General features: G+C 39.1%; 1 protein-coding gene across 3 annotated transcripts; it reads right to left on the bottom strand.

Annotated features, from left to right (window-relative positions):
• Nucleotides 1-2372: 2372 nt before the first annotated feature.
• CUTC (cutC copper transporter) lies at nucleotides 2373-24931 on the bottom strand. Of its 3 annotated transcripts, XM_005566166.2 has the most exons (9): nucleotides 24728-24931; nucleotides 20525-20596; nucleotides 19343-19402; nucleotides 15669-15878; nucleotides 14964-14999; nucleotides 11368-11501; nucleotides 8058-8085; nucleotides 3869-3974; nucleotides 2373-2880 (listed from the first exon to the last, which is right to left on the bottom strand). In XM_005566166.2, exons 1-9 carry the CDS (start codon nucleotides 24786-24788, stop codon nucleotides 2766-2768), a joined length of 822 nt encoding a protein of 273 aa, XP_005566223.1. In that variant the 5' UTR covers nucleotides 24789-24931; the 3' UTR covers nucleotides 2373-2765. The 3 variants fall into 3 exon arrangements, 2 of the variants coding, with proteins under 2 accessions (XP_005566223.1, XP_045217292.1); XR_012418065.1 differs by lacking the exon at nucleotides 8058-8085; XM_045361357.1 differs by lacking the exons at nucleotides 8058-8085; nucleotides 11368-11501.
• Nucleotides 24932-25000: the final 69 nt, after the last annotated feature.

Below are 25000 nucleotides of genomic sequence, written 5' to 3'. Positions count from 1 at the left end.
TACACTGTGATTCCTGTAGCCACCTATACATTCTTATCAGACCACCTATACTTTTTCCTAAGATATAATCCCTGGGTCTGGGGGGTTATGGGGCAGAGATCTACCTGTCTTGCAGCCACCCAAGACCATGCTTCCGTCCGTAAATTCCCTCAATAAACCACACAATACTGACAAATTGGATTTGTCTACCTTGTTTTCTCAACTCCTTCTGGCTTTGAATATATGGCCCTTTCATCGAACATGTAGCGTGCAGAACTGTGAACCAAATAAAACCTCTTTTCTTTATAAATTACCCAGCCACAGGTATTCCTTTATAGCAACACAAATGGACTAAGAGAGACACTTTGCCCTTAAGTCAGAAGTACCTTGCCAATAAGGGACTATCTTTTAAAGTTCTTTTGATATTGAACAATGCCCCTGGCCATGCAGAACCACAAGAGTTCAACCCTGAAAGCGTCAAACACAATGTCTCTAATTTAGCCTTGAGATCAAGGGATCATAAGGACCTTTAAGGATCCTTACATATGGTCCTCTATGAAAAGGACTGTCAACACTATGGAAGAGAACCCTGATAGAACATCATGAAAATCCGAAGGTATTACATTACTGACGATGTCACTGTTGTTAACAGAAAAACCCATGAAAGTCATCAGGCTCAAAACAAATTCCTGCTAGAGAAAACTGTCCAGATGTTGTACATGACTTCACAAGATTTAACTTAAGTTTTGGGGGAGTCAAAAGTTGTATATAAGTTTTAGACTGTATAAGGGGGTCAGTACTCCTAATGCCTTCGTTGTTTGGGGATTAGCTGTACTTGCCAGTGCTATGTTGTAATCTTAACTGGTACTTCTCCAAAGACAGAAGAATATATTTCCTCTCTAGGCTTCTTCCACATTTTCCTCTCTCCAGCCACCGTCCTCATTATACCAAAAAATGTCCAAAGATTAGTATACATTTAACATAAATATTTGTAAGGCAGGAAAAGATGTAAATACCATCCTATTTCAATATTTGGATTTCTTAAAACACCTGTATTATTTTTGTACTTCTGGATAATGTTCATATGATGTATTCCTTAATATGACACACTTTAAGCAAAATAAGTTCACATTAAATCCATTTTATATCACATTTTTACTGCTTTCGCTTTAACTATGACTATGCCTTTAACCATGACTTTCTCTCCTGTCAGTACCTTATCCTAATTCAGTGTTTCTTGACTATTATGTCTAAGGAGATTTTTTGGTCACCCCTTTTCCCTAAACACTCCTCTCTCCTGAAATTTTAATACTATAGATACACTATATATTTGTTACGGACTGTATGTACATCTGTGCTTTACACATAAAGAGGGGTTTGGATCATAATCCCCAAAGACACAATCCTGAATGCCATAATCCTAAATGTTGAAATCCTGAAAGATCAAAGTCCCTAAAATCTAGGCTGGGTGTGGTGGTTCAAGCTTGTAATCCCAGCACTTTGGGAGGCTGAGCCAGGTAGATCACGAGGCCAGGAGTTCCAGACCAACCTGGCCAACACGATGAAACCCCATCTCTACTAAAAATATAAAAAATTAGTAGGGAGTGGTGGCACACACCTGTAATCCCAGTTACTCAGGAGGCTGAGGTAGGAGAATCACTTGAATCCGGGAGGCAGAGGTTGCAGGGAGCCAAGATTGGGCCAGTGCACTCCAACCTGGATGACAGAGTGAGACTCTGTCTCAAAAATAAATAAATAATAAAGGCAAGACTCTTCATATAAACATTCATAGTACACAATCTGTGCATGTTATTCAAAGGCTTCCTGACCAAGGGGAAGCTCTTTATGCTCCAGTTACTCTCCTAAGATAGGAACAACAGTACTATTACCAGTGTGTTGTTTGTGTAAAATGACATTATAAACATGAAAGTGACAGATACAGGTACTGATGAACTTCACCATTTGGGACCTGGTCATAGGAAAAATATTTCATCACTAGAATCTGTCTCTCCCATCTGTGACTTCAGCAGAAAGAAACTGCTGCTTTGATAACTTTCCTAACTCCACTCTAGTTTTTACTATAGGTCTTTGAAAATTGTCAGATGGATCTTAGAATTAAGCCATTTCTCTCTGTTTACAGAAGAAGTAACCTGTTGAATGTCAGGGTTCACGTCTGTCTTTGTAAGTCTAGGAACTTTGATATCCTGCTTCCCAAGTCTGGGAATTTTCACACTGCACCATTTTACTCTGTACCCTTAACATCTTGCCCAAAGCAGCATATCCAATCAGCACATAATAAAAAGAGAAAGTGAAGAAAAAAATGAGACAACATTTTTCCTTTCATACTTGTAGGCTACCGACTGTATTTAGTGAAAGAATAAGAGACTATACTATAAGAGTGGACATTTTTATTTTACAAATGAAAAAGCAAAATACTGCTTTGAATTGACTCTTAAGTCACACTCTGAATTCATACCATGCAGTTAAATTTTTCCAGTTCATCAATTAATTCCACTGAAAACAAGACTAAGCTTCTGTCTGTGGAAGAAGCATAGACCAGCTTTAACCACGATGACAATCGCTGGTAAGACTAAGCAAAGGAAGTGACTGTATCTCTGTTTCAAATTCTTTTTCTTCTTGGGCACGTTCTCCATGGCCATGTGAAACTTAAAACAAAGATTGCAACTGTCCTGGCCAGAGAAGGTGGTTAAAGCTGTGTCACAGAGAATTGCAGATTATACTTCTACCTTCATCCTGTGATATCCATGTCTCTCAGAGAGGTCTGGCTAAACCAGGATATTCTTTGCAATAGCATTCAAAGTCCTTACTTTGGTCACATCTGTTACCTTTAGGGAATATTCCGAGCAAGAAAGTGAGGCTCCCATAGCAACAGATGAATTTCTGTGATAGAAATAATAAAGGAACAGATAATGATATGTTATTAAATGAGCCCTCCTGCTGCCGCTTCATTTTATAGACTACTTCATGATACAAGGGTAAGTCAAGTATGCTAGACTACTATATTCCATAATTTTCATCAATTAATTACTTGAAATATCCAGCAGCTGAATCCACCAGACAGTATACTTGATTTTATATCAGGAATTGTTAAGTTCTAAGGCTCTTGCTTCTTCTTCTTCTTTTTTTTTTTTTTAATTACAGGCACGTATCACCAAGCCCAGCTATTTTTTTTGTATTTTTAGTAGAGATGGGGTTTCGCCATGCTGGCCAGGCTGGTCTCAAACTCCTGACCTCAAGTGATCCACCCGCCTTGGCCTCCCAAAGTGCTGAGATTACAGGCCTAAGCCACCTTGCCCAGCCATCTTATTTCTTTTACATTGTGTTTTCCCAATTTATAAACAGAAACATTCAACTACTATTAAATTGTAAGAGTCCTCTTAAGTATTTAAAAAACCCCATATAATAGTCACAATTTCTTAATGGTAATATAATTTCAAAATAACTGAAAACAGAGAATAAATGTGAGGGAAGACTAAGCACTAAAAGTAGGAGGTAGAAAAATGACTATGACTCTTCCATCCTTACACCATAGTTATTAACTTTGCTACAGGAAATCCTAGGCGAGTGGGCACATGTGCATATCTGACTCATTTGAAGCTCAACCGTGGAATTTGTTTACTATTAACTGGTCAAAGTTCAGCAATGCCTTCACAAGGCAAGGTTCACCTATGTTCAAAGAGCCTGTTTATTTAAGACAGGACACGAACCATTTTAGAAATGTTTTTCAACTATAAAAACAACTATAATACTTATGTAGTAGTCACAACATTCCATTGGTTAATCATGCCCCCATATAAAGTTTTTCTGTTTGGGAGAAAGTAAAAATTAATCTCATCCTTCTTATTTGAATTGTAGAAAACATTTTTACCGAAACTTCATTCCTGAGTCTCTAGTAGACCGAGCAGAACAGTGGAATTCTGTAGCACCTGAACCCTCAAGGATCCTTTGTAGATTTCTGTCTGTTATACCACCTCCTGTTGGAAAGAATAAGTAACACATTAAGTAAAATAGAATTTTGCATAAAATTTAAGGAATAATGACTGCTTACTTCACTTGGAATCACCAAACTAAATTTCTCATTGATTCAAAAATTAGTCTCTCCCTACCAAGTTAGAATGAGATTAGAAAAGTGATAAAAGATATATAGGCTACAGACTCTGGGGAAGTACCATTAAGGTTATAGAACATGTATGATAGAATCTTATCTGTCCATTGGCTAATACAACAATGCTATCCCTGCTTGCCCCTCAATTAAAGCAAAATCAAATTAAAAAGAAAGTTAAGGATAGGTTTGAGGAAAAAAAATCTACAAAAGCACAACCTCAGAGATGTGCCTGAATGAGAACCTCTAAGGTTCTGTCTCTAGCCCCGGATGTAAAGACTACATTGACTTCATCGGAAACAGGAATAATGCAAAGTATTATACAGGTTATTAGTTACGATATCAGCTTTATACTTCATATCACAGAAGAATCTGATTCTACTTTATTAAAACTGTACCACCAAATGTTTTATGACATTTGTTTTGATGAATAATCTTTTAAATATTTATAAAGAATCACATTCTGAATTGATACCAGTATATCATAAATATGAAATTAGTTTATTCATCTTTATATCCTTATCTCCCTATAGGATGTACTCAATATTTTAAAACTATGTACTTTGTATCTCAAGCCATTAAAGATGCTGAAATAACCTATCTTTACACACTCTTTCAGACTCATTAACTTGTCTTTTTTTCCTTAGTGGTACAGTAATATCACTGAGCCTTAAGAAACAGAGAAAAGGCTAGGTGTAGTGGCTCACACCCGTAATCCCAACACTTTGGGAGCCCGAGGCAGGAGGATCACTTGAGTTCAAGAGTTTGAGACCAGCCTGGGCAACATGGTGAAATCCCATCTCTACAAAAACATACAAAAATTAGCTGGACGTGGTGGGGGGTGCCTGTAGACCCCGCTATTCAAGAGGCTGAGGTAGGAGGATCGCTTGAACCTGGGAGGCGGAGGCTGCAGTAAGCTGAGACTGTACCACTGCACCACAGCCTGGGTGACACAGTGAGACCTTGTCTCAGAAAAAAAAGAAAGAAATAGAAAAAATACAGGCTGAGTAGATTTAGACTGGCTTTATCACTGTAGCTTTTCACAGCTACGTGACCTTAGACAAATTATTTAAATCCGCTGACCTCAACTTTTTCGCCAATAAAAGAGGGATAATACTGCCTACCTCACAAGCTTATTGTAAGGATTAAGAGACAAATATATTATTTCCTTCTATTCCTTCTAACAAATAACAAAACATTTGGCTACTGAAACACATGTTGCTTAGTTATCAGCAACTTGAGTACATAAGTAATACATCTTTCCAGACTCAAACTAACACAGCTCTATGGTTAAAAAGGATCCCACAGAACTAGTTTAATATTCTTCTCTTTATAGATGAAGAAACCAGGGTCTAAATATGTTGTAGGCTTCATTATGAAAGTTCCTAGAGGGCAACTACCTCTTTGTATATCTCAATGATGAATACTTATTAGGCATTCAGAATGACTTACCTAGGAGTTTTTACTTGCTGGTACTTATTCACATGAAATTGTAATACATTTGTTTATAAGTCTATTCTGTGAGCTCCTCAAGTAGGATTACTTTATTTGTTTTCATATCTATCACACAATTAGCATATAATATATATAACTGTCATATAATTAACATTTGCCTGATAAGGTTTGTTAAAGAAATCACAAATATTTTTGTATTTAACATCTTTTGACCTGAGTCAGCTTCTTGAGAAAGTGGTTTCTTGTGTAGCTTTGCATCCCAAGTAATGCCTTGCACATAGCCGATAACAATTGCATATTAAACAAAGGTACTCTTAATGTCAACAATTGTCTAAGTATTAGTTGTCAAGACTATATATATTTAGTGCTAAATGGAAAAGCATCACACTCAGAAAGTCTCTTTAACATTCCTTGATTAACCAAAAAGGACCACAATTTGACAGATAATATATACTTTCTCTTTGCTCATGTTTCAAGGACTTGTTACAGGTCAAAAGCCTTCCTAAATATTTGACAATATCCCTTATATGGCCTTTTGTTTTTTTTTGACACAGAGTCTCACTCTGTTGCCTAGGCTGGAGTGCAGTGGTGCGATCATAGCTCACTGCAGCCTTGACCTCAGGGCTCAAGAAATCCTCCCACCTCAGCCTCCAGACTAGCTGGGACTTCAGGAGCACGCCACCATGCCCAACTAATTTTTTTACATTTTGGTATAAAGATGGTGTCTCACTATATTGCCCAGGTTCACAGCCTCTTTTTAAAAGTTACTCTTTATCTAGGTCAGTCTTGATATCACTAGTAGTGAGATGACGAGAGACTAAATACCTTCTGATGTGATGTCATATGATGTAATACGCAGAATCACCCATAAAGTATTCTTACCAAAAATGTTTAAGCAGTCTATTCGAGCCTTATGATTTAACTATTAGTTTATAGGATATACAAAGGCATGAGGAACAAGTTAAACAATATCAAGAGGAAATAATCTGATAAATCCAGAAAGTAGTACATTTTACAGGGTAAATAGATCCTAACTTTTTATTACATTTTGAGATGGAGTCTTGCTGTGTCACCCAGGCTGGAGTGCAGTGGTACAATCTCAGCTCACTGCAACCTCCGCCTCCTTGGTTCAAGTGATGCTCATGCCTCAGCCTCCCAAGTAGCTGGGATTACAGGCACATGCCACCATGCCCGGCTAATTTTTGTATTTTTAGTAGAGACAGGATTTCACCATGTTGGCCAGGCTGGTCTCAAACTCTTGACCTCAGGTGATTTGACTGCCTCAGACTCCCAAAGTGCTGAGATTATAGGCGTGAGCCACCGGGCCCAGCCCAAACTCTGTAAAGTTTTTAAAGCAAGAAAAGTAAAAGGAAAAACATCTATATTAAAGATATTTTAAAAGATAATAGAACTGGGAATGGCAGTGTGCAACTGTAGTTCCAGCTACTTGGGTGGCTGAGGCAGGAGGATCGCTTGAGGCTAAGAGTTCAAGTGCAGCCTGGCCAATATAGCAAGACCTCATCTCTAAAAACAAACAAACAAAAGATAACCAAAAATGTAATGCTTGTTCCTTGACTGGATCCTAGTTTGAACATATCAGCTATAAAAACCATTGCGGGGACAATCGGAGAAAGTTGAGTATTAAATGTTTATTGTGATAGGTGTGACAATGGAATTGTCGTTATGGTAACATCCCACCCTTTTAAGAGATATGTAAAGATAAAATGTCATGATGCTTTCAATTTAACTGTAATAAAATACCTCAGGATAGAAGAAAGATGAGACAAATTTGGCAAACTGTTAAATCTAGGGACTAAGCATATGAGTATTCATTATGCTATTTTCTACTTTTTTTTATATGTTTGAGAAACTTAATAAAAAAATTAAGATTGTCTTTACATTTGTCTCACTCTTCTAGGTTGTACATCTAATTCTTTAAAAACTGCTCCAACTGTTCATTTCTAGTTAGCCATTATGAACTTAACTGATCTCATGGTTATCATCAGGATCATATGATTAAATTCTGGTTACAAGAAATAATTTGGCAATCAGAGATTTTCAGGAACTGAGAGAGTATTATATTTTACCTAAGGATGTTGCCTAAACCTTTGCTTAAACCCTGTTCATTAGGACATTTGTCCTAAACAAAATTTGATTAGCATCAAATTTGATGTGCCTCACCAGAGACGAACATCCAAATTCATAAAATTCTATATAATGAGAGCGCAAATATGGAGAAACCTCAATCTCTACCTACTTCCTTATTCGCTCCTCTTTGAGCTAATCCCTATTAGAATATTTTCCTTCTTATCTAAACTTTTAAATTCTAGCACAGATCTCCCAGTCTTAAACATTTTAATCAAACTATATATTCTTCTCTTTGAAGATCATATACTAATATGCAATGTACTAACACTCTCTCTCACATTTTCCTGCCTCCTTTGCTCTTCCTCCACTACAGTTCAGTGTTATGCTAGTGAATTGATAGATAAATAAATACCTGGCATTACCACAATCCTGCCTTTTGCCTGAAAAAAGAAAAAAAAAAACAAGTAAATTTTAATATCTTTCTCTTGAATGGGATAATAAGGCAGTGAGAATAGAAACATAAGTCAGAATATATTAAATTTTAAAAATTACTATTAATATTTAATTTTTACTAGATCTTCTCTATTTCTTTGGGATCTTGGATAAGATGTCCAGCATAGTAAATTTGTCTCTAGAAAGTTATCTTTCCAAAAAGTCATTTTTCCCCCCAATAAGTGCCATTTTCTCCCTCCCCTTCACCTATTAAGATGGTATATAAGCCCCCAATTCTGAGTCATATTTCTTTGTGAACTTCTGTATGTACTTACATATATATGTACTTATGTATGTGATAAAATCTGTTTTTACTCCTGCTAATCTGTCTTTAGTCAGTTTAATTTGCAGGCCCCCAAATAACAAACCCTGAGGACAGAAGGAAAGTTTTTCCTCCCTGACATGGTGAGTAAGAGAAAGTTCCTGCTCTCATGGAGCTTAACATTCAAGGAAGACGAGACAATGCACAGGGATATTTATACAATAAAATTCCAGGTAACAATAAGTACAACAAAGAAAAAATAAAGCAAGGTAACGAAAAAGACTGAAAGAGGGGAGTGGCTATTTCATATAATTTAAAAATTGTTAGAGAAATAAATGGAACAAGAATGTTTCATATTCTCAAATGGCCTGAATAAAGCATCCATAAAACAAAACATTGATTATCTAAAAAGCTGAAATCACTTCAGAATGGAGGTCACAGTTGCCTGTTTCTTCCAAATCAAGGCTTTCCAAAACATAGAGAAATAATATTTTTAAAGAAATGAATTCTGGCCGGGCGCGGTGGCTCAAGCCTGTAATCCCAGCACTTTGGGAGGCTGAGACGGGCGGATCACAAGGTCAGGAGATCGAGACCATCCTGGCTGACACGGTGAAACCCCGTCTCTACTAAAAAATACAAAAAACTAGCCGGGCGAGGTGGCGGCGCCTGTAGTCCCAGCTACTCGGGAGGCTGAGGCGGGAGAATGGCGTGAACCCGGGAGGCGGAGCTTGCAGTGAGCTGAGATCCGGCCACTGCACTCCAGCCTGGGCGGCAGAGCGAGACTCCGTCTCAAAAAAAAAAAAAAAAAAAAAAAAAAAGAAATGAATTCTACCACTTCTTTTTGCCTTCCCCACATGATTATTTAGAAGTGTATGCTTATCTAAGGCTATCAAAGTGGTTTAATAATACAGAGCAATCACTAAGTGTCAGATTTAATAACATAGAATAATTACTAAGTGCTAAAACCTGAAGAAATCCCTTACAACTATTCTAGGAGGTAGGTGCTATTATTATCCTAACTTTGCAGAAGAGCAAGCTGAGGTTTAGGATGGCTAGGTAATGTATCCATGGTCACTATTAACAAGCATCGAAGCCAGGGTTTAAACACAGACTTGTCTAATCACAAAGCCTATGCTTTAACTAGTATGTTACACTACTAGGTAGTTACCTCAGTAAAGTTAATGTATGAGAATATTTGAGTAGCTCTTCCTACTAACCAATGATTAACATACAAATGACAGACGTACACACACACACACACACACACACACACACACATTTTGAAATGCAATACATTACTATGGCGATTATATCTTATTTTCTACTCCTTAGTGAGTAACCTTTTAAAACTGGAAATCCAATTCATCAACTCTTCTGTTTTAAAACACTTCAGGCCTCCCCACTATACCATAAAAATAAAAACTTTAATAAGGTTTTCAAGGCTCTGGATATCATTCTGTCCACATTCAATATTCTGGTCATTCCTCAGCGTTTTAAGTTATGCTTGCTTTTGTTTATAGCCCTTGCTTATACTATTTCTTTTGCATGGAACAATTCCGCCAACACTCCCTTCACCCTCACTCCCACTGCCCCCAACTTTTACACAGATAACTCCCGAACATCCTTCAAATAAGTAAAACACTGCAGTCTGGATGTCTCTTCTTTTGGGAAGCTTCCTCTAATTATTGCCAACCTTCATTTCCCCAAATTTGGGGTTAATTCCTCTCCAATGTACTCCTACAGTACCTTTTAAAAATAGAGCGCTATTAAAATTTCCTGCTCTATTAGAAGTGCCTGTTCCGCACTAAATTGTAAGGACAGTGACTACACACAGACACTTAGCTCTTGGTTACACCCACAGTACAAATGTCCTGCATCTAATATATATTTAATAAATGTTTGTCAAACCATTACATCCCAGAACAGCAAAGTCACATCAGATCTTTAGGAGAAATTTCTGAAAATTATTTTCATGGCTATAGAAAAGTGAAAATAACCAGATGTCTATACAGGAACATTAATATTATTAATAGCAGTAATAACAGAACCTAACATTATTAAGACCTACTGTATGCCAACCACTGTACTAAGCCTCTTACACATCTCATCTTTAGCAATCTTCTGAGAAACTCTAAAATTAGTATTAAACTCATCTCAGTTTCACACATGGGGAAAGGGAGGCTTAAAGACTAATAACCTACTCAACATCACATAGCAAGTATCAAACCTGACTCTCAAATGCTCAACTCTCTCATCCCAAAGTCTGTTCTCAGTAACTTATAATGCCTCTAGACTGATGTCAGAAAAACACAGACACACTATAATTACAAAGTCACCTTCTGAGTGCTCTACAAATGATGCTAGCTCACCAGGAAAACTCATAAACTAGAAAAATATATTTCCTCCTATATTGGCAGATGAGAAGAAGTAAGATTATAATTTTAGTTTTGGAATTTACCTCCAGATGATAATTTTACATGGGATCCCCTGAATATACACGGGCTGACAATGAAAAGATGTGGCTTAAAACTGCAATGCTGGCTGGGCGCAGTGGCTCATGCCTGTAATCCCAGCACTCTGGGAGGGCAAGGAGGGCAGATGGCTTGAGCCCAAGAGTTCGAGACCAGCCTGGGCAACAAGCAAGACCTTGTATCTAAACTAAAAAATAAAAATAAAAAATAAAAAAAACTGCAATGCCAATGGCAAAGAAAAGGTAAAATTTGCTGTGTTTATCCAAGTTAGATCAGATCTTTAGGCACTATCTATATATAATTTGATCTTGAAAGCCTTGGTTATTAAAAAGACTTGTGTGAAAGAAATAAGAATTATATACATTATTGCCTGCTTGCTCTTTCCTACAGAGTAACCACAAAGTCAGTAATATATAGTCTCACAAATTGGCTAAACAGCAGAATGTCAGCAGTAACCACAACAGAGTCTTAGGGGAAAAAAGATAACGTCCATGTACCTGCTCTATGAGTCGCTTTATTAGGGGTAGCCCTTCTAATGCTGAACTGTCACATCCACTGGTCAACACTCGTTCAAATCCCAAGGTTAAGAGGGTCTCCAGAGCTGCCATTGGATCATGAACCATATCAAAGGCTGAAATAAATAAAATTGATGTGAATTTTGAACAGGTATCTCTTAATGCAGCATTTCCCAAAATGTAGTATACATGCAGTGGCGTGCTGGACCTAGCTTGAACTGGCTTACAAAGGTCAATTATTAAATACTCAAGAACTCTGCAAGTCAGACTGTTAATCCAGTGGCAGCCTGAAATTAGTGAAGGTGGGGCCAGGTACAATGGCTTATGCTTATAATCTTGGCATTTTGAGAGGCCGAGGTGGGGAGATCACTTGAGCCCAGGAGTTTGAGACCAGCCTGGGCAACAGGGCAAGACCCCATATGTACAATACAAAAATTAGCTGGGCATGGCGGTGTCCACCTACAGTCCCAGCTACTCGAAAGGCTGAGATGGGAGGATCACCTGAGCCTAAGGAGTCGAGGTTGCAGTGAGCTGATTGCACCATTGTGCCCCAGCCTGGAAGACAGAGCAAGACCTTGTCTCAAAAGAAAAATAAAAATTTAATTAATGATAATAAAAAAAATTAGTGAAGGTAGAGTATTTAAACCACAGAAATTTAAAAATGTTACAAATCAGCTCTTTTTTCTAAGAGCCAGTTCATTAGCACACCATAGTCTACATACCACCACTGTGCATAATCATTTTAATAATAGTACACATTTAAATAGTGTATTTACTTAAATGCAGATAAGAAATGAAACGTTTTCCATTTATAGTAGTTATAAGTTTCTATTTAAAATACATTTACTTAAGTTTTTTTTTTAAACTTTTTTTTAAGTTCAGGGGTACAAGTGCAGGTTTGTTATACAGGTAAACCCGTGTCTTGGGAGTTTGTTGTGCAGATGATTTCATCACCAAGGTATTCAGCCTAGTACTCATTAGTTATTTTTCCTGATCCTCTCCGTCCTCCCACCCCCACCCTCCGAAAGGTCCCAGTGTGTGTTGTTCCCCTCTATGTGTCTATGTGTTCTCATCATTTAGCTCCCACTTATAAGTGAGAACATGTGGTATTTGGTTTTCTGTTCTTGTGTTAGTTTGCTAAGGATAATGGTCTCCAGCTCCAACCAAGGCTCTGCAAAGGACATGATCTTGTTTTTTTTTTATGGGTACATACTTAAGATTTTATTTAAAGAAAATCATTAAATAAATGTGCAGGTAGCACTCACATATGGTAAAATTTTAAATGTGATAGGCAGGTGAGTCAGATTTGGGAAACTGTTCTAAGGCGTCAGAAAAATTGGACTAGGTAGAATGAAACACTATACTCACCAGTTCTAGAAAAGGCTTTGGCTCACATTCTCATTACTGAGTAATATTTTAGACTAATCTATTAACCCCACATACTCAAGGTTCATAGCATAAGGATAGTTGTTTTCAACAGACTATATGAAGTTTCACTTCCATCCAACTTTTTTTTTTTAAGATGGAGTCTTGCTCTGTTGCCCAGGCTGGAGTGCAGGGGCGTGGTCTCAGTTCACTGCAACCTCCGACTCCCTGGTTCAAGTGATTCTCCACCTCAGCCTCCCGAGTAGCTGGGATTACAGGCACACACCACCACGCCCAGCTAATTTTTGTATTTTTAGTAGAGATGGGGTTTCACCATGTTGGCCGGGATGGTCTCAATCTCCTAACCTTGTGATCTGCCCGCCCCAGCCTTCCAAACTGCTGGGATTATAGGGGTGAGCCACTGTGCCTGGCCCCATCCTACTTTCTAAGAAACTTCTCCCCTCCTCAGAGCCCTCAAAGAGTAAAGTGGTATCGGGAAACTGAAAACAGAAAACCTCCTTCTGCTTTGGTTCTCACACTGTTACATGATATTGAAGTTCTCCTGCAGTGGATTAGGTGGTAGTGGTCCTCTGGGACAGGCCCCTTCATTTCACCCTTTAGTGTATGTAGGCAACTAAATCTACCACAGAGGATTTCCTTGTTTTGGTGGCAGCACCTTCTCACCACTATAACAATATTATGCTATCTCATTAAATACATTAGTAGAAAAATGTGGAATCCCAAAACTCTACAAACTTTGAAAATATGAAAATATTTTTGTTAAACCTTTTGGAATAAATAAAAGAACAGAAATTTGAAGTAAAAAAATTGTTTATGACTGTAGACTTCTTTTCACGTGCAATGGCAGTGCTCTCTGAAGGCAAAACAGACACCTGTTCTTCCATTTTACCAAGGTGTAGCCAAAGAGTATAGAAATTATAACTACCTGATTTTTTGGCCAGGAGTGGTGGCTCACGCCTGTAACCCCAGCACTTTGGGAGGCCAAGGCAGGTGGATCACAAGGTCAGGAGTTTAAGAGTGGCCTGGCCAAGATGGTGAAACCCTGTCTCTACTAAAAATACAAAAGTTAGCTGGGCACGGTTGCAAATGCCTGTAATCCCAGCAACTTGGGAGGCCGAGGCAGACTGCATGAACCCAGGAGGCAGAGGTTGCAGTGAGCCGAGATGGGGCCACTGCACTCCAGCCTGGGCGACAGAGCGAGACTCCATCTCAAAAAAAAAAAAAAAAAAAACAACTACCTGATTTTTTATAGGATTTCTTTTTTTTTTTTTGAGACAGAGTCTCGTTCTGTCACCCAGGCTGGAATGCAGGGGCTGGATCTCGGCTCACTGCAAGCTCTGCCTCCCGGGTTTATGCTATTCTCCTGCCTCAGCCTCCCGAGTAGCTGGGACTACAGGCGCCCGCCACCTCGCCCGGCTACTTTTCTGTATTTTTTAGTAGAGACGGGGTTTCACCATGTTAGCCAGGATGGTCTCGATCTCCTGACCTTGTGATCCGCCCCTCTCGGCCTCCCAAAGTGCTGGGATTACAGGCTTGAGCCACCGCGCCCAGCCGGAAATATTTCTTTATAAGAAACCATCACATTAAAAAATCATTGTGGTGCAGACAAGCTATAATGAAAAATAATTTTGTCCACTATAGTGGACATCTGTTCATTGACTAGATAGTCAACACTAGACAGCATCTGTTCTCCTTTCTCCCTTCCTAATAAGATCCAATTCTTCTCCAGATACCCAACTTTCTCTCCCCTTAGGAAGTCTGTATCTGTGAAACCTCACCTCACTGCTAGCCCCAGGGATGGTTTTGCCTGGCTTAAGATAGACAGTACTTTTCATTTCACCAGCCACAACGATTTATTCTTTTGGGGTTGCACATGACCTAATGCAATCTTAGTTAAAATGAGTCTCAGGATTCTCGCTAGGAATGCTGTGATAGGTATACACACTTGAAGGCAATACTTACTCTCTCCTTCTTTCTATTATATCCCACTACCACCAACACCCACTTTTAACAACTTTTCATAACTAAGGCTTCAAATTTTCTAGAAATTGCACATCTCTACTTTTATAACTTTTAGTCCCAGGATCTAAAAAAACAATTGGTAACCTTGGAACACCACAGAATTGTGTTCCATAAAAAGGTTGTGGCAGTTGTTGAAGTTCAACAGAACTTCTAAAATGAAAATGACTCACCTCGGTGGAAAGTGACTGGCAGAGGGCGGCAAATAGCTATAAAAAGAGAGTCATATAACAACATGAATGAAGATGTCATCACTGATTACTATATATAGAATTCTTCATGTTAGCTGAAACTTTTTAATACTTTCTTCACCTAACAAAACAGTAAACTAACATAATAAAATGTCAGCCTTACAAATTCAAAAGCCGTATCTTTCCACAAACCTCTGATTTTTATATAAAAAATGGTCATGCCTTAGCACCAAATGGAAATCATTTAATCTGACAACTATAAGAGCAGCATTACATCTATCACTTGCCTCTCTGAGGTCATTCGATAAATACTTTGGTCTAGTAATACAGGTAGTTTGCTTCTGTCCTCTTCACATCTTCCAACTTGGTGGTCCATCCTCACCAACTATAATAGCTTTTGAAGTTCTTGGTGCAGTGATTAAAGGAACCATGGTAAATTTCCCTTAAATTTCTATTCTATGGGAACAGTAGCAGAACCTAATCTATAGCAATTGAGGAGAGTTAAGAAGGCTTTGCCACACATACATCCCACCCCAAACATCTAAGGAACTACTATTTGAAATACTTAGGTTAGTATAAGTGCCTGCAGCTATGACTGCAAAGTTGGTTTTGTGGATGTTTTTTTATATTGTGAGCAAAAATACAATTATCATTAGAGGCTTTTAGGTCTTAGATACAAATTCTTACCCATAAGGGACATACACAGCTCTTCGTCAATGTGTCCATCTTCAGTCAATGCCCCAAATACCAAACCATCAGCACCATAAAGCTTGGCAAGACGAATGTCAGCCTTCATCACCTCAATTTCACGATCTGAATACAAAAAATCACCTCCACGTGGCCGAATCATCACAAAAACTGGGATCTGAACACTCTGCTTCACTACTTGAAGGACACCTACAAGAAAAGAAAGCAGACTAAAATTTAAATGTGAGCTAAAAGCTCAAGGAAGCCAATGATATATTATTAGTCATTTACATCTGCTCTTGTATATTACATCCAAAAGAAAAAGGTGGAGTTTAAGGAAACCAGAGAAAGACGGCTCTAAAAGGAAGGAGGACACTGAGAACAAAAATGTGTATGTGGTAGAAGGTAAGTAATAGCAACGGGTTAAACAGAACAATTTAGAAAACAGAAGATGCTACAATTTAAAAACACTTATCAGTTGACTCAACAAAAATCCTTATGACTCAGAACCCTTTTATTGGTATGTGACATTTGAAAGTGTAATAACTACCAGGCTCAATGTTCTGCCAGTACGTAATTCCCCAAGATCCAATTTCTTCTTTCTAATTCATTACAGCTCTATTTAAAACCTACTAGGGAGATGGTTAAATAGCTTCAAAGTTCATATTCCTTTAATGGGCAAAGACATTTAGAAAACTTTTTTTTTTTAACGAGATATGTGAAAGGGAGCAAAGTTCTACTTATTTGTGATTTTATGCAGAGATCTATGCATAAAAGTACCTAAATATGCCATAATATGTGGCTAGCTCATAAACCATCAATAGTATAAGGCTGTGACAGGCTCCATGAGTTGTTTACCCAGTATGAATTTCCTTCTTTCTTCTTGCTAAAAGAACCCAAATTTTGCATAGGATAGCAGTTGTCCAATACCAAGCAAGGAATCATAATTAGTGTTACAAAAACAGACTGTACTCAAATTTACAGACATGCTCTAGGGATTTTAGAATGGCCAGGAATGCCCTCTTTTAGTGTGAAGATTCCAAAGGGCTGTTGCATATACAAATCTTTTACATTAAATAATGCTATTATCAGCCTCAGAGTAGCATAACTTAGGAGACAACAATTCATATAGGGACTTCTGCTTTTGGCCAAGACAGGGTAACAGTGACTGGATTTACCCTCCCACCTATAATAATAATAATAAAGAAAAAACTAGATGAAATATATGAAACAATGGTTTGCAAGACAATGGACATTAAGCAGTGAAGGGCAATGATCCTTGAAAATGGTAAATAATGAAGTTAGTAAGTCAATTCTAATTGACCCAATTTACTGCCTTGAGAGTTTCTAGGACAAAGCACAGGGATGGGGGACCCACACAGAGCCAAAACAATTCCCTGAGTTAAGGAGACAAAGCTGAGAGTTCAGGAGGACTGAAGTAGCTAGAGTTTATAGGAGAAAGTACCAGGAGGACAGAAAGATAACACTGGAGTAGCAAAGACTACCACAGTGATTTAAAAAAAGGACTTTTTAAAAAAAAGATAGGCTTGGCATGGTGGCTCATGCCTGTAATCCCAGTGCTTTGGGAGGCTGAGACAGGAGGATTGCCTGAGGCAAGGAGTTGAAGACCAGTCTGGGTAAAATGGTGAGACTCCATCTCTACCAAACAAACAAACAAACAAATTTAGCTGGACATGGTGGCACATGCCTGTAATACTAGCTACTTGAGAGGCTGAGGCAGGATGATTGCTTGAGCCCAGGAGTTTGAAGCTGTAAGGAGTTATGGTCACCCCACTTCAGTCAAGCCTGGAGAACAGGTGAGACCCTGTCAAAAGAAAGAAAAAAACAAAAGGAAGGAAAGAAAGAAAAGAGAAAGAGAGAAGGAAAGAAAACAGAAAGAGAGAAGGAAAGAAAAGAAAGGAAGGAATGAAAGAAGAAAGAAAGGAAGACAGATAGATAACTCTGGAGGTCTGCAGAGAACCTCCTTTAATATTCAGCTGAGTACTGACTGGTGCATGCATGCAAAGAAACTACTCAAGGCCTGGGACAGAACCAATAAAAAGGATTAGAAATGATGTGCCTGTCATTCATATCAAGCTGTGAATAATGCCTATTCCACCAGCGAGAGGAAAATTTCAAAATTCTTAGGCACTGGGTAGAATTCACAGAAGAATCCTGACTTGGTAGTAAGGAATAATTAGCTCTGTATTAACACTGCTCCAGACTTGCCCAGCAAATCTTAAAAGCAAGACCCAAAAGGACCAAACTGTTTTGGAACATTTGTATGAATTCAAAAATGTCTAGTAACCAATAAAGTAAAATTCACAATGTCTTGCATCCAATAAAAAATTACCAGGCAGGAAAATAAGATATATTATTAGATGATAAATCAAATGAAACAAACCCAGAACTGATACAGATGTTAGAACTGGCAGACAAGGTCATCATAACAGCTATTGTAACTTTATTCCACATGTTCAAAAAAGTTAAGAGACATCAGAGACATAAAAAGACGCAAATTTCTAGAGATGAAAACTACAATGTATGAGATGAAAACATACTAGGCAAGCCAAATAGCAGATTAGATAGTGCAGAAGAAAAGGTCAGTAAGCTCAAGGACAAAACAATAGGAACCATGCAAAATGAGACACAGAAAGACTTTTTAAAATAGAGAAGTTCATCAGTGACTTTTGGGACAATTTCAAGTAGTCTAACGTAAGCATAGCTGAAGTCTATGAAGGAGGCAGTGGAGAACAAGCTGAAAGCTGCAAGCTGAAAATTTTGCAAATGTAATGAAAAGTGTAAATGCACAGGTTGAAGAAACATGAAAATAACTATACTCAGGTACATCATAAGAAAATTGTTCAAAACCAGTAATAAAGAAAAAATCTGAAAAGTAGGTATAAAAAGAGACATATTACATAGAGAAAAATAAAGATATGGATGATAGATTTTTTGTCAGAAACAATACAAGCAAGACAACAATGGAAAAACATCTTCAAAGAAAAAAACTGTCAATCTAGAATTCTATACCCAGCAAAAATACCTTTCAAAAATAAAGGAAAAAGCTATTTTAGACATATAAAAGTTGAAAGAATGCATCACTAGCATACTTTTTAACAAAAAAAGTTAAAGTACTTCAGGCAGAAAGAAAAAGAAACCAGATAGAAATACGGGATCTACATAAAGGAATGAAGAATACCAGAAATGGTAATTTCATATGGGTAAATATATGATTGTTTTCTTATTATTTACATCTCTTATTTAATAAAAGATAACTGACTCTTCAAACAAAACTAACAACATAGCATGGAGTTTTTGATATGTGTATGAGTAAAATGTATAACAACAATAGTACAAAGACCAGGAGGGGATTTCAATATACTGAGGATGCCAGCATGTAAAGATTTTATAAAAGCCTAATCCTTGATGTTACTGCAAAGCAGCTGAACCAGTATTAACAATTACTGACCTACTTTTCAACTTTCTGATGTGAGAAAGAAATATGTGTGATCAAATCTTTGATTTTGTTTTTTACCACCATAAACATTTCTGATACAACATCCATAGCATAGTTTACATGACATTAGTAGAGGACCCAACGAAACTAATTACCAGTTGCTTCCAGGTTCCATGAACTCCAACCAGAAAATCTGGGAAAAATGGACACTTACCCATGCTGGGTGTAGTTCCCCCCTCTGATAAACCAGAACATAATTCAATCCGATCAGCACCTATAATATAAACGCATTGCTCAGCACATTTTAAAAAAATAAGCTCTTATTAAACAGCAAGCTGTTGATATGCATTTTTTTCCCAAATACAGAACAGTCTTAGAAATCATCTCAGAGAAATCAGATTATAAAACTAGAGTAAAACTCTGTTTTTAACTCAGTTATACTCTGCAGCCACACTGTGTTACTCATACTCAAACTGAAGAGTTAACTACAGTTAAGCTAGTTCTCTTAAAATTTTGTATTATAAGGTTGCCTCTCTACGTACAGGAAACTAACATAAAATAAAGATGTTTCTTAAAACTGACTACAGAGGAATACTGAGTCTTTGTTGATAAGAAAATAACATAATCTTTCCCAAAAGGGTCTTTATTATTGTACGCTTTAAAAAACACAAAGCTACTTTTGAGTAGCCAAAACCAAGACAATTTCAAGAATAAGAAAATGCTGAAACCAAAAGAATTATTAGGCTACCAAAGTCACATCAAAAGATCTCAGGAACCAGCTTGAAGAAGCTCTCACTAGCCACAGATAGAACATTTTGTTCATCAATAAGCAGAATAACTACAATGGATTAAAACACATAAAACATATTTAAATCTAGATTCATAGTGACAAAACAATTCAAGGGAAGATAGAGAACAAATTCATTATTCTAAGAATTATTATAATAAATAAGGGAAAAGAAGCAAGCATTTATTCTGCCTTTCTTATACAAACTATACTTCAGCATAACCAAACAGATGATGAGGGGAAAGTTCTTTACAGAAGTATTCTAGTTCATAAGTGAAAAATAATGTCACCATTTTGCAACCACTACTAAAATATGGGTTGCTAAATTTATTAGTGAAAAGCTGACAGAAAACCTTAAGGATAGATTAGGCTGGCAATACCTGAACTCCCTTTAATATCACAAAAACAGAAAAAACCAACACGTTATGTCCTCCTGATGTGATGCAACTATTTTTTTATAGTCTTACCTTCCTCTCTCAACCTCAGATTACTTTGAAGCAAATCCCAGACATCATGTTATTTCATTTTAAATATTTCAGTGTGTGTCTCTAAAAAATAAGGACTCTTAAAAAGGCAGCCAACTGTCATTCATTCTCTAATTTCTCTTACCTCCTCTTTCTGCATTCACAGCTGACTCCACTGAATCAACACAAACTTCCATGAGAAATCCATTTGCTGCTCCTAAAATAGATGGAGAACGGTAAGAGTTCATAAACGCTCTATCCATCCAGACCAATTGACCACAAAGGGTTTACATTTTGCTGCCAAAATGCAAATGTCCAATAATAGGCAAATAGGTAAGTACACTAGGGCCCATGAATGCAATAAAATATCACATTAATTATTGAATTGATGCTTGTAGACTGAAATAGGCTCACTGACAGATGTATAAAAAATTATACTAAGGAAAATGTATATTGAATACCAAATTAATCTTCCTAAAACATAGACCTCATCATCACATTCCAGCTAAGATTCTTACAATGTTTCTCAATGTCTGCAAAATATATTTAAACTTCTTTATAAGGAATATAGGTTTAAAAGCAGGACAGACTTCAAATCAACGTCCCACCAACTATTCATTGTGAGATCCTAGATAAGTTACTTAAGTTTCCTATAAAACAACCTACCTCAGAGTAGTGAGGATTAAATGAGATAATTCATGTAAAGTATGCAGTCTCAAGAATCAAAAAGTAGGCTGAGCACGGTGGCTCACGCCTGTAATCCCAGCACTTTGGGAGGCCTAGGACGGTGGATCACGAGGTCAGAAGATCAAGACCATCCTGGCTAACATGGTGAAACCCCGTCTCTACTGAAAATACAAAAAATTAGCCAGGCACGGTGGTGGGTGCCTGTAGTCCCAGATACTCCAGAGGCTGAGGCAGGAGAATGGCGTGAACCCGGGAGGTGGAGCTTGCAGTGAGCCGAGATCACACCACTGCATTCCAACCTGGGCAACAGAGCGAGACTCCGTCTCAAAAAAAAAGAATCAAAAAGTATTACTTATCTGGCTGGGTGTGGTGGCTCATGCCTGTAATCCCAGCATTTTGGGAGGCCAAGGCGGGTGGATCACATGAGGTCAGGAATTGGAGATCAGCCTGGCCAACATGGTATAACCTCATCTCTACTAAAAATAGAAAAATTAGCCAGGCATTGTGGCATCCGCCTGTAATCCCGGCTACTTGGGAGGCTGAAGCATGAGAATCGCTTGAATCTGGGAGGTGGAGGTTGCAGTGAGCCAAGATTGTGCCACTGCACTCCAGCCTGGGTGACAGAGGGATACTGTCTCATTCCTTCTTATGCTTTCAGACCTCTCCAGTCTCTACCGCTGGCTCCTCAATGCCTTCTCCGCAACCCAGAGTTCCTTCTGGCTCCATCTTTGAATAAAATTTTCCAAGGAACATTTCCATGATTTTTTTTCTCTCTCCCGAAGTAGAAAATTTTATGTCTCTCTTTTGAACTCATTTAACTCTTCTTGAGTTATGAAACCCCAATTGTTCCTTCTTAAAATATGAATTACTTTCTACCTTTTATTATTTATGCAGATAAATATCTGATCACTTTTACTCGACTTAGAGTTCCTAAGTTTTTTTTTTTTTTTAATACAGTCTTGCTCTGTTGCCCAAGCTAGAGTGCAGTGGCATGATCTCGGCTCACTGCAACTTCCACCTCCTGGGCTCAAGCAATTCTTGTGCCTCAGCCTCCTCAGTAGCTAGGACTACAGGTATGTGCCACAATACTCGGTTATTTTTGTATTTTTTGTAGAGACAGGGATTCGCCATGTTGCCCATGCTGGTCTCAACCTCCTACACTCAAGTGATCTGCCAGCCTCGGCCTCCCAAAGTGCTGGGATTACAGGCATGAGCCACCACGTCTGGCCTAAGTCAGGTCTTCATGTGAGAAATCTTTATCATCACCCACACCAAGCACAGTATCTACTATGGTACACAATAATCAAATATTTACTAAAAGCTGAATAATTACAACAAAATTAATGTACTTATATTACAAAGTGTGATGTAAACAGAGTTTTGAGTTTTTTCCCAGGAGCACATAATTTAAAAAAATGAACAAAACAATGCACACTTCACGCAACGACATTTAATAAATGTTCTTCACATACTGGTAATGGCCACTTCTGGTGGGGTGTGATTTGAAATTACTTTTATTCTTTTTACTTTTCTTTATTGCTTTATTTTTTCTACCCAATATTGCTTTTATAATTTAAAAAAGCAATTTTTACTTTGAAAAAGAAATAAAACAAAAACCTATCATCTGCTAACATCAGACTGCAACTGCCTTATGCCTTACTTAAGTCCCTGCCGGACGCGGGGGCTCACGCCCATAATCCCAGTACTTTGGGAGGCCGAGGCAGGCGGATCACCTGAGGTCAGGATTTTGAGACCAGCCTGGACAACATGGCAAAACCCCATCTCTACTAAAAGTACACAAATTAGCTGGGCGTGGTGGCAGGCGCCTGTAATCCCAGCTACTCAGGAGACTGAGGCAGGAGAACTGCTTGAACCTGGGAGGCGGAGGTTGCAGTGAGGCGACATCAGGCCACTGCACACCAGCCTGGGCGACAAGAGCGACTCTGTCTCAAAAAACAAAACAAAACAAAAACAAAAAAGATGATCGGTCTCAAACTCAAAAAGGGTTAAGTGTCAACCTATGCTCCTAACCAACAGCTCTGCATTAACTCCATGAGTTTCCTGATAGCTCCCAGACCAGCTGTCACATCAGTGGCACTGGCTGATGCTGATGCTGCCGGGCGACTATTTGCCTTACATAAGAAAGGACCCTAGGCAGGAGAAGATGAAGAGATGTTTAAAAAAGGCTACGACAGAAGGCAGAGCAAGGCAGTTCTCCCAAGCAACAAAGTTATAGAGATCAAAGGAGAAGCAGCAGCAGCTCTCAAAGTGTAGTACTTCAGGTAGCTTTGGGGGCCTCTGAGACTTTTCAGCGTCTGTAGGGTGACAACCATTTTCATAATAATACTGACTTTATTCGCCTTTTTCACTTTAATTCTCTCACAAGTGAGAGGCATTTTCTTTTTTGAGACAGTCTTACTCTGTCACCCAAGATGGAGTGCATTGGTGCAATCTCGGCTCACTGCAAGAGGCTACTTGACATGTTAGACTGAATGAAGCAGCGGGTATGAGAATCCAGCTGTCTTCCATTAAGACATATTGAAGAAATTTGCAAAAATATAAAATATTCCCACTCTTTGATTTTTTTGTTTAGGAACATTTCTTTTTCATAAAATATGTCAACGTGTAATGGGCTTACTATGGTTATTTTCTAATCCATCAATCGATCAATATTTTAAATTTTTGGTTTTTTTTTAATTTTTATTTTTTGAGACGGAGTCTCGCTGTGTCGCCCAGGCTGGAGTGCAATGGCCTGATCTCGCCTCACTGCAACCTACGCTCCTGGGTTCAAGTGATTCTCCTGCCTCAGCCTCCCGAGTAGCTGGGATTACAGGCGCCTACCACCACGTCCGGCTAATTTTTGTATTTTTAGTAGAGATGGGGTTTCGCCATGTTGGCCAGGCTGGTCTCGAACTCGTGACCTCAGGTGATCCGTCCGCCTTGGCCTCCCAAAGAAAAATTTGTTTTAATTTCTAATACAGTCAAAATCGATAGATGTAATCCACATAAAGATCTTTGAGGATCTCGACAACTTTTAAGAAGGTAAAGGAGTCCTGAGGTCATCGTTTGGAGGAACCAAGGGTTCACGGAGGAAGAGGAAGAGGGACTTGCCAAATTCTCTGACACCTGCCATGCCATCCTACCCTGGCACTCAGGAAGAACTCGGGACTTGGAGCAGCCACAAGCTCGGCCACTTCGTAGCTGCGTGGCTTTAGGGACCATGCCCCGTCCCCGCCGTGGCAGCTACAGGTAACTGCAGGTTAGGAACTGGGCTCCGCGCTCGACAATTAACTAACCCAGCGGAGTACTGGCTGCTGGTGCGGGGGGTACTGGCATCCTCGTGTGGCGACGGATAAAACGTGAAGCTGAAGTTAACCAACTTGCACAGGGTCGCCCGGCCGTTATGTGGGGACCCCGGGACTCGAACTTTGGCTCCACAGCAGAGCCAATCTCTGCCCCTCGTCAGAGAGAGGCTACCTGCCCCTCGTCACGCCCTCCGTTTCCACACCTTTAACGCTTCAAAAACAGAAGGTGCCGCCCAAGGGGCTGGAAGGAGCTGAGGAAACGACTCCAGAAGAAATCACCACTGACCACGACTCCCGCCGGCCCGCCCCGGGGAGCCGAGTCGGCCGACCGTCCCCTCCCCCGCCACCTTCCGCACCGGCCTTCCCGGACGGTATCCGCGCCCGTTTCCGCTCAGAGGAAGCCCCCTGCCTCTTCATGCTCCACGCGTTCTTCCTCGTGCGCCTGCAGTTTCCACTTGGAGTTTGGGCTCTTGCGCGCACGAGCAAAGAAGCTAGTCAACAGCTGCGCGCGCCCCTGCGCGCATCCCCGACGCCTACGCCCCAGCAGCCCCAGCGAAAGCGAAGTCGCAACGCAGGCGCACTTCTGTTCACTCCGGTCCCCAGAGAAGGCGGGGTTCCCGCTGCCCGAC

This window comes from Macaca fascicularis, chromosome 9 (assembly GCF_037993035.2).
Source record: "Macaca fascicularis isolate 582-1 chromosome 9, T2T-MFA8v1.1".
Classification (NCBI taxonomy): domain Eukaryota; kingdom Metazoa; phylum Chordata; class Mammalia; order Primates; family Cercopithecidae; genus Macaca; species Macaca fascicularis.
This window is presented reverse-complemented; position numbering and strand designations above follow the sequence as displayed.

Bases quoted from the DNA above. Each gene is read 5' to 3' on its own strand.
- CUTC (XM_005566166.2), bottom strand. From the start codon at position 24,788: ATGAAGAGGCAGGGGGCTTCCTCTGAGCGGAAACGGGCGCGGATACCG. The intron at 19,403-20,524 runs GTAAGAGAAATT...TTTATATTATAG, and splicing joins TGTGAATGCAGAAAGAGGAG to GTGCTGATCGGATTGAATTA. The intron at 3,975-8,057 runs GTATTTATTTAT...TCTTTCCAACAG, and splicing joins CAGGATTGTGGTAATGCCAG to GAGGTGGTATAACAGACAGA.